Source organism: Trichechus manatus, unplaced genomic scaffold, assembly GCF_000243295.1.
Source record: "Trichechus manatus latirostris isolate Lorelei unplaced genomic scaffold, TriManLat1.0 scaffold00080, whole genome shotgun sequence".
Taxonomy (NCBI): Eukaryota; Metazoa; Chordata; class Mammalia; order Sirenia; family Trichechidae; genus Trichechus; species Trichechus manatus.
Window position 1 is genome coordinate 6298817 of NW_004444016.1, and position 9698 is coordinate 6308514.

The following is a 9698-nucleotide window of genomic DNA, read 5'->3' on the forward strand; positions in this document are numbered from 1 at the left end:
GAGGGGGAGGGTTTTGGGGCCCCCAGAAGATTGCCGGGAAGGCGCCGAGGCCGCTAGCCGGAGGAGGCCGGGGCAGCGCCCTGACACCCCCCCCCCCAACTCCAGGGCCAAGCGGCCCTCACCGCCCCTACCTTCGGCTTCCCGCGCGGCAGCCGAGGGGCATACACAACCCCCACAATTCCACGCGGCCCCCGCGGCCACCAGCTCCGGGTGCGCAGACGCGGTGGCGACTGTCTGAACGCGTGAGCGCGAGGCTATTACGTAGTCCGCCGCCTCGCCCAATTGCAACCTGCCAGAGCGGCGGCCCGCCGCCTCACTCCCTTTCCAGCACGTGGAGTTGTTAGCTCCTCCTCTTTCGACTTCTGCTAAGTCCCGCCCCCTTGTGTCTCAATCACGGAACTCGTGAACTTTTTTCTGTGTCCCTCCGCTGGATTTAGACACGTTTAAAGACGCCCGAGAGCCTGGTTTTGCTTGGAAGCTGGAACAAAATGGAGGTTCGAAGTTTATTAATTTTCCAGCAGCCTAATTTCTTTCTCGCGGAAGGATTCTCAGGAAACAAAAACAAGAGAGGGGGCAGGAAACAAAAGCAACAGAGGGGGCGGGGGGATGGGGTAAAAATAAATCAAGCTGTTGTGACTCTGGGATAGAAGCAGAATCTGAAGCAATAAATGATCCTTTGAAACTTCATGCAAAATAGGCCACCTGCAAGTCATACCCTTTATATTATTTGTGAATTTTTGACAACGACCAATTATCTTAAAAATAAAAATCACCTGTAATTCTAATTCTGCTCTACCACTGAATATCTTATTTTATATGTGACAGGTGCATTATACATATGTCTCATAACAACTTCCTAAGATCAGAACTGTCATCCGTTTTTATAGATGGGGAAGCTGAGGATCAAAGAGGTTAAAGGACTTACACAAAGTCACCCAGTAAGGAAGTGGTAGAACTGAGAATTCAAGCCAGATTTGGGTGCCTCCAAAGTAGTCTTCTCTTTCCACTGTACCACTCTGCTAGACCTTCCCCTTGCCTAGACATGCTTAACCTGAAAAGTAAAATAGGGTCCTGTCTAAAGCCCTCAGAGCCCAGCACAGTGATTCCTGGCCATCTGTGAGTGAAGATTAGGATAATGCAATCAAAAAATTACCTCCCTCAGACAGCAGATATTCCCCAAGAGCAAACAATCAACCTATCTCTGGCGTTCCTTTCCCGTTTTGAAGTATTAGATGAGCATCTAGCGGTCAGTTTATCTTCTTGCTTATGTTTACTTCAAGCAGATGGAAAATTGACTTTGTGACCACTAAGCAAATCCTGGTGGGCAGCTTGGGGAGAGAGAACTGGCTCAGAATAAGCCCCTGGACAATAGTTGAATGGGGAGTGTCAGTTTATGAGAATGGCTTAGATAGGACACTTCCCTGAAGATACTTCTCCTGTCCCATAGAACACCCAGGACAGCAGCAAAAGTAGCTGGGCTCAGGAATAATTCCAGCTTGTGTCACTGCCTAGTACCGCAAGGACAGATAATAAATGCTCAGCAAATATTTATCTCATGAGTGATAAATTATAAAATGAACAAATAAATTACAATCAAAGCTGGAATGTGCTGTAAAAAATATAAAGTGCTACAAGAATAGATGCTTAAAATAAGGTAAGCTCAAATCTCAATGATAGAATGAATAAAATGCATGCATGGGCCAAGAGGAGAGTCCAGCTAGACAAAGCTGCAAGCACTCACAGGGGCCTGGTTTCCTCCTTGGGACAAATCTAACCAGCTCAGATATGTAGGGAAGGGATATCTTGTGCACCCAGCCCCAAGCCTTGAAAAGCCCTAACTGAAAATCAGCTTCTCAGAGGAACTAGCTGTGAACTCAAGCCTCCTGACCTGCTGAAGCCAGTGTGCAGGGCCAGGATTAGCAGGCAGCCTCTTTTACATGGCCCCCAAGCAAGGAGGACCTTGTAGTCTCCTCTCTGTTTTCCTGTATTACTCTTGTAATTGAGCAAAAATATATTTAAAATTTTCTTTCAAATAAGTACACAACAACTAAAAAGCTGTCTCTTCCTTGCAGCCCTGTTGAGAGCTTCTAACTTCCCCTTTTCACACCCCAGAAGAGCAGGTGCTTGGAAGGGTAGAGACTGTGAGAAATTACCTTCAACACAGCCACCATCAATCAAATCAAAGGAAACCATAACATCCACCTCAGACCCCTGGCTAGGCAGAAATTTATATGATAAATCTGGCCTTCCTTAACAAGCAGAATGTGTTGAGTACATCATTTCTCCTCTGATCAGTCTTTCTCAATTCTCCCACAGGCCTGATATCCTATTGTGGGAAATCATTCCAAGCATCAGGAATTGGCTCCCTGCTCTCTCTGGGTGGGCCTAGAATGTCGAGTGTGGGGAGAAGGAGCCAGGAGGCCTAGCTGTCTCACCATTGTATTGTCATGCCTCCTCTCTGCCCACCCAGTTTTCACCATACAGCTCAAATCCTGCTGCCAGGAATCCTTCTGGACTCCAGACATTTCATTCACTTGAACATGAACACCCAGGTACACACCAGCCATTGGCTGTGGGGATACAGCTGTGAAACAGCCCCACCAGGTTCTTACTCTGAGAAGAGCTCAGGATTAAATGGAGACACAGAAATGTAAATAGATCAAATCAAAACAGCCCAGCATGGGCCATTAAACACAAATATAAACAACATTTTTAAAAGAAATATTAAAAAAGAATAAGGCAACTCAGTTCACATTGCTTTCTTTCCATATCCCTTATGAGTAAAGCTCTTTCACATTCATCATCTCATTTGCTCTAAACATCCTTGTGAAGTAGGCGGGGCAGATTTTATTCTCATTTTACAGATAAAACAAAAATGTTTTCTCTCTGAACTCTCCAAAGCTGTGTTGTCCAACATGGTAGCCAATACCCACATGCAGCTATTTAAATTTAACTAAAATTAAATAAAATTGAAAATTCAATTTCTTAGTCTCACTAGCCACATTTCATGTGCTCAATAGCCACATGTGGCTAATGGCTACCATATTGGACTGCTCAGATTATAGAACATTTCCATCATTATAGAAAGATCTATTGGACACCAATGCTTTAGTGGTCCTGGAAGGCAGTGCAAGGGCAGGAGTGTGAAGCCAGAGCCCTCAGCATTACCAGAAAAGCTAAGTCCAGCTGCCAACATGAAAGAAACAGGAAGCTCAAGGGCACTAGAGAGGAGACCAAAAGGAACTGGACATCTTCAGAACCAAGGTCCTCCACCTAGTACTAGCCTAGTACCATGTGGGCTGTACTCAGATGGAACAGACTTCAACAGTCAAGGCAGGGCAGAAACCAGATAATCTCTAGCCTACTGACCCAGGCACATTTGAGCCTATATCAGCAGCTTCTTTGGTGGCAGTCAAGAGTTTTAACCCCCTCTATCCTCAAGAGACCTCGAGGCCCCGGTGACTATGCTCTGCTGTCTCTGATTTATTTTTGAAGACCTCAGCAGCAGAAAAAGAAAAAGAGAAAAAGTGTTTCTAGGCCCTGCAAAAAAGGGACGCAACGGCTCTAGTTGGCAGCCTCCCACCTGCTGGAAGTCCTTGGCAATTAAAAGGGGCTTGGACCGAGAACAGGTAAGTAAATTTAAGCTGCATTTGCTCTCAGCTAAACAGGCCTTTCTGGTTCAAAGGAAAAACACTCAAAAGAAGATATCCAGAAGACAGACAAAATTCCAAAGGGTTCTCACCAAACGACATCCCACTGAGACGAAAGCAAAGCCCCAAGTACCATGATTCTGTCTCCAGAAGCACCTTCGACCACATAGCTACTCATGCGCACAAACATCTGACATAAATTCACTGCCTGCAGGTACCCATAGAGGCACTGAATCACAGGACTACTGTACACACAGTTAGGGCAGACACAGCAATAGCCCTGTTCTGGTTATCTATTACTGCATAACAAAGCATCCCAAATCTTAGTGGCTTAAAACAACAACAATCTTTTATTTAGCAATTTGAGCAGGGCTTGGCATGGAAGAATCAACTCTACTCCATGCACTGTCAGCTGGGATGGCTCAACAAGGCAAGATGCTCACTCACATGGATGGTATTTGATGCTGGCTGTCAGTTGGGACCTCTGCTGGTGCTGTCAGCCAGGACACCAGGGGGCCTCTCCAAGTAGCTGCTTGGCCTCCTCACAGCTTGGTGGCAGGTTTCCAAGAGGGAGCATTCCAAGAAAACAAGAGGTAAAAGTACATGACATTTTTTATGACTTAGCATCAGACGTTACATAGCGTCATTTTTGCCATACTCTATTGATTGAGGCAGTCACAAGATTCCATCCACATTCAAGGGGAGGGAAAGAGATCCCACCCCTCAGTGGGAGGAGTGTCAACATCCCATTGTAAAAATAACACGTGGGGGACTCGGGCAGACACGGCTGTGGCAGCATGCTTGCCCGTTTTCCCATTGTTGCCTATTCTGTAATATTCTTTGGACTCGGGCAGACATGCCTCTGGCAGCATGGTTGTCCGCTTCCCACTTTTGTCCTTTTGAATATATGCCGAATAAAACTTCCTTTTTACTTTACTGAACTTTGTGATGTTTTTCCCCTACGACAGTTAATGGCGCTGTGAGCAGGATCTGAAGCTACAAATCCAGTCGACTTCGAAGAGACCTGGACTGCGGAGCAGAAGCCGGCAAAGAAACGTGCTATCTTCTGGACCCATGTGTTCCCACTCCATGTCCCTTCGACATTGACGGGGTGAGTGCTCTCAGAAAACGAAACTTTGCTTATTTTTTTGTTGTTCTCTTTCTCATGTTTTCTAAAGTTTTGTTTGGCATATTTGTTCGTAAAACCGGTTAATTGATTAAGGAGAATCTTTCTTAGATTTTGGCTTGATCGTTTTGTTAAGAGTGATATATAGTAACTCTTTAAGTGAACTGCAGTTTAGGCCGGGATTCGGGCGTTTGAAGAGGTAATTCTATTTTCAAAGAGCTGTGAGTCACTATAAGCTGCAAAATTCAGACCTTTTTGTGGCTCAGAGAAAACCTGGAAAATAGTGCTCTGCTTTGCCAAATTCACAGGGAGAGGTGGCAGCTCTTGCCTGTTTTGCCAAATTCTCAAGGGGAGGTGGCAGCTCCTGACCTGTGTTTTGATATTTAAGGGAGAAGTGGTAGTTCTGTACCTGTTTTTTCCATTGAATGGAGTCGATCTTACCAAAAATTGCTATATATACTTTTAGAAACTAGGATCCCTATATCCTTGTTTTGTGTGGTATTATCTGGAGAGTTTATGTGGTCTGTCTCCTTTTGTTCTAAGAGCTTGCTTCTGGTCTAGAGCATTGTGTCTAAGTTTGTCTTGTATTAGATTGGTGGCTATGGCTAAGAATTTTCTTCATCCAGAAAAAACAGCGTCTTGTGTCTGTCTTATGATTTAGATTTTTAATAGCTACTTGGAGAAACTTTGATATAAACTGGTCTATTTGAAAAGTACACTAAGATCTTTATACTATGTCAATCTTAAAAGCGAAAACTTTTTAAGTAACTTAAGCTAGGTATTATATGAAATGTGTTTTATTTAAGGAAAAAGGATAGTTTTGTCTTAAAGTAGCAGTTCCAGGACAGTAAAAAAGAAATAAATTAGCTATCTTTTGTCTTTCAAAATGCCTCCATCAATTTAAACATATGTAGATGTCTTCCATGAGTCTAGAGAGTGAGGGCGGGGCACGATCAGGCCTCCCAGTCTCCAAGGTCCTGTAGCTCCAGGGACGCTTTTGAAAGACCTCTTTCCAGCTAGGTGGAGACTCTTTTAAGACAAAAAGATAAGAAAAATTGCTGCTTTGCTATAGTTATCAGAAATTGGGTAGATCCTAATCATAGAACTGTAAACAAGTTCTATTATAGGGGAACTTTAAGAAGTAAAAAAAACAGAAATCACAATGAGACACACCTGAAGTGGCCTGGAAAAATGTTTCCAGCCGTAGCCAAACACTTAAGGTTACATCCATATCAATGAATTGGTCAAGTGAGCAAAGACTTTGTGATTTCCAAAGCCAGTAGATAAAATCTTTAAGGGCTAAAATTAGATTGGGAAAAATACCAGAAGTAGTAAAAGTTGAATTAAATCTTAGAATGTTTAAATAGACTTTTCTTTCAACAACAGTTACGTTTTATGATACATAGGCTTAAAATAATTTTGACATTTTGAGTAACTTATTGATGTTATTGACTTAATAGATATTAGTCATAATTTAAGTTCATATACTTTGTCTTTTTATGCCACAAGAGGATATATATATATATAAGTCTGCTAATGAGTGTTCATTTTTGCCATTTAAAGGGATACACTATAAGAGGTATGCAACAAAGGCAACGTTTAAGAGGTTTATTGAAAAAGAAATTTTATTTGATATGGTCAAGTTTCATCTGTCTGAGTAAAGTTTAATTGTTTAATTTATGAGATTTTTAGGAGTTTTAATGTTAAGTAGCGTATAAAACAAAGAATTGGATTTCTCACAGTTAAAATAACAAAATTTTCTTTAATTTCTGAGTTAACGGGTTAATTTATTCTTTGTGTAATCTGCCTGGAAGACAAAGGTTTGACCTCTCATTAGAATTAAGATTCCAGAGTCTGAATACCAAGCCTCACGGCTTTTAGAAAAGAAAGCTAAGGGTTTTACTTTGAGATCTTTGGTTAAATAACTTAAGTATTGTTTTACAGTGACCTATATTATTATCTATTTATTGCTAACTTGGTCGCAACTTTATCTTTTTAAATCTAGCATTATCAAAGCCAGTGGTTTGATTAGAGAATTCACATCATTTACCTATAAAGTTTTCTTTATTACTATTCAGGTATTTAGAGATTTGATCATCTTGGTATATTCTTAGTATATCCTGACTATACGGTATTTTGTCTCAAAATTATTCTACATTATATCTGAAGCTCTTTGAATATGGTTAATGGCTATATTTAGAAACATTTTTATCCAAATTTTTTTTAACTGATTTTATTTGGCCTTTATGTTATGCTTATAATTAATTTCTGTCAGGTCTTTCACTATTAAGAATATTATGTTTATCAATTAATCATGGCCATATTAAGTTTTGTCATCTGCAGGTAAGTTTTTACTTTGCCTATTTGCTGAAAAAGTTTGACCAAAATATCCTCAACAAAAAGATCGACTATATTGAACTTGCTAAAAAGACTGTAACTAGACTGAATAAAATTTCCAGAGCTCCTATGCAGAAGCTGACAAGTTTGCAGACTACGGCTGATCCAGAATCACATGGAACAGAAATTAACTACATAAGACTGAGTACACTAAATGAAACTATGGGTTTTTTTAAATATTGCTGATATTTTAAGGTCCTAATTTCTGGATATAAGAAATCATTCTCCTTTCTCCTAAATTATCTAACTAATGGGTTTAGATATTGTAACTCTTAATTAGAAGTTCTTATTGGTAAACTTAGCCAAGTTGTAGATATCATAACCAGAGAACTGTCAGAAATTTGAGCCATGATTTTACAAAATAGAACAGCATTAGATTTCCTGTTAGTCTTTTAAGAAACAGTTTGTGCCTTAATAGATAAATGTTGCTGTATTTATATTAATACTCTATCCGAGGTTTTGCAGAATGTAGTTGCTGTTGAGGCCCATGAAAAGCAGTTACTGATGCTGCTTATGTAGAGACAAACACCTTATGAGATTTGTTTCTTTGGTTCAAAGACCTTACGGTCATGGTTTTATTGGTTATTTCAGACAATTGGCCTAATATAATTGTTAGTGTTTCTGTTTTATTTCCTAGTTTGCTGTATGGTGCCTGGGATCTTAAAAACCAGATGATGTCCAATTACCATTTATTGAGCATTTTTGATAAAAGATTCTATAACAAGATCATGATCCAAAGGAAAGAATGATGAGAGAGTTGTATATAATTCTGCTGGAATCCAGATTTCTGGCTTTCAGGGAGGTTGAGGCAACCCACACGGGATATTTGCCTTTGAGTAGCCTCTTGAAACTTGAGCTTTGAGAAAAAAACTGGTTCCCGAAGATACTTTGAGTCAAACAATGGTCCAGATAAACTAGTAAGACCATTTTGCTCTGGGTATTAAGTTTTGTTTTTGAAGAATTCAGTCTGTTTTAGGAAATTACTTCAAAGATCAGACTGAGAGTTATGTTTAGGATAAATTAGTAATTAGTTTAAGCACTATTTAAGACAATGTCATATGAAATATCTAATGTTTGTAATCAAACTGTCACCCTCTTACAATGCAGAAAATTATGTATCTTAAAGAAACCAGATTCTCAGAAGAGATCGACCTCACGGCTCAGACTCCATTTTGTCTTTGGTTCCATTTCTGCTTCTGAGAAAGTGACACATGACTGTTAATAGGTAAACCAAGGAGGGGCAGCTTGCCCTTGGGAAGAACACTTAGTATATTTTAAACAGACTAACTGAAGACCTCCTACAGGAAATGTCCATCCTGTATTATCTTGCTAATCATTAGTTCTCTAATGAAAACTTGTCACATGTAAATTTTTCTATACTTCCTGTTTCTCCTAGACAAACTGTGTGTGCTCCTTATGGATATATGTTTCTCTGTGATACATCCAACTATACTAATTTAGATGATCCCTTTCCAACTGATAGTGAATTTGTGTGGGCAATCTCTTGTTTAGATTCCTGATGAATGTGTGGACAATGCACTTTGGAAACTTTAGAATTATCTGTAAGTATTCATAGTAATTATGCTAGTAAATACTGAAAAGGTAATGTTAAAATTGTAAACTGAAAGTCAAAAGAAAACCCATTGGTCCAACATTCAGGGTATGGTTGGTAGCTTTAATTCCTACTTATGGTATATCTGAGTTGGAGAAATCTTTAAGAAAATTTGTCAGTCACTATGGGACAAATAACATGAGACAGAAGCACAACAGTGATCTCTGATCTCATAAGCCAAGGTGACATGAGATAACAAAATAGCCTTGGACTTTTTATTAGCCCAAGAAGGTGGGGTCTGTGCTGTAGTAAATACCTCTTGTTGCATTTGGATAAATAACACAGGAGAAGTAGAACAAGATATACACAGAATTAGACAAAAAGCTACTTGGTTACACATTGTCACACTCTTACAAACACCAGATTTGTTTGGTTGGTTACCATCAGAAATAAATACATGGGCTAGATCAGTATTACAAGGAATAGTAATATTCTTAGTCTACATCCTGATAGTATTAGCCATAATAAAATTTATCCCTTATTGTCTTCTACACCTAAAAGGCAAAAGAAGCCCTCAGGCTAAAATGTTGATGTACATTGAGTCTGCTCACTCCTGCAATGCCATTGATGGGAGCATCGCTCTTAATAGCCTGGTGAAGAACCAGATGGTATCTGGTGGAAAACCAGCACCGTGAGTTTAAACAGCCTGCCACGGCCGCCATCTAGGAGCTCGACTAAGTCCAGGTATTGATCAGCGATGTGTTATCTCCAATCTCTGATCAAAAGGAGGGACTGATTTAGGAAATATTGAAGTTATTACTCCCTCTCCTTGAGCGTACAGGATATGATCCAGCAGGAGCTGAGCCCTCACAGACTCACAAAGACACATCAACTGGGCCCTGAGATAAGACAACGAATGGGACAGTCCCAGAAATTATCTTAAGGAAGTTTTCACAAAAGGGCAATAAAACCT

General features: G+C 40.2%; 1 protein-coding gene across 6 annotated transcripts in view; it reads right to left on the reverse strand.

Annotated features, from left to right (window-relative positions):
- Nucleotides 1-231, reverse strand: part of SIL1 (SIL1 nucleotide exchange factor) — a 288848-nt gene extending 288617 nt beyond the window's left edge. For 5 of the 6 annotated variants that reach the window (XM_023735588.1, XM_023735592.1, XM_023735591.1 and 2 more), the window contains exon 1: nucleotides 132-231. In XM_023735588.1, the coding sequence (XP_023591356.1) occupies nucleotides 132-163 (32 nt within the window). In that variant the 5' untranslated portion in view covers nucleotides 164-231. The remainder of the gene's footprint in view (nucleotides 1-131) is intronic. The other variant, XM_023735590.1, reaches the window with a different exon arrangement.
- Between the last annotated feature and the right edge of the window lie 9467 nt (nucleotides 232-9698).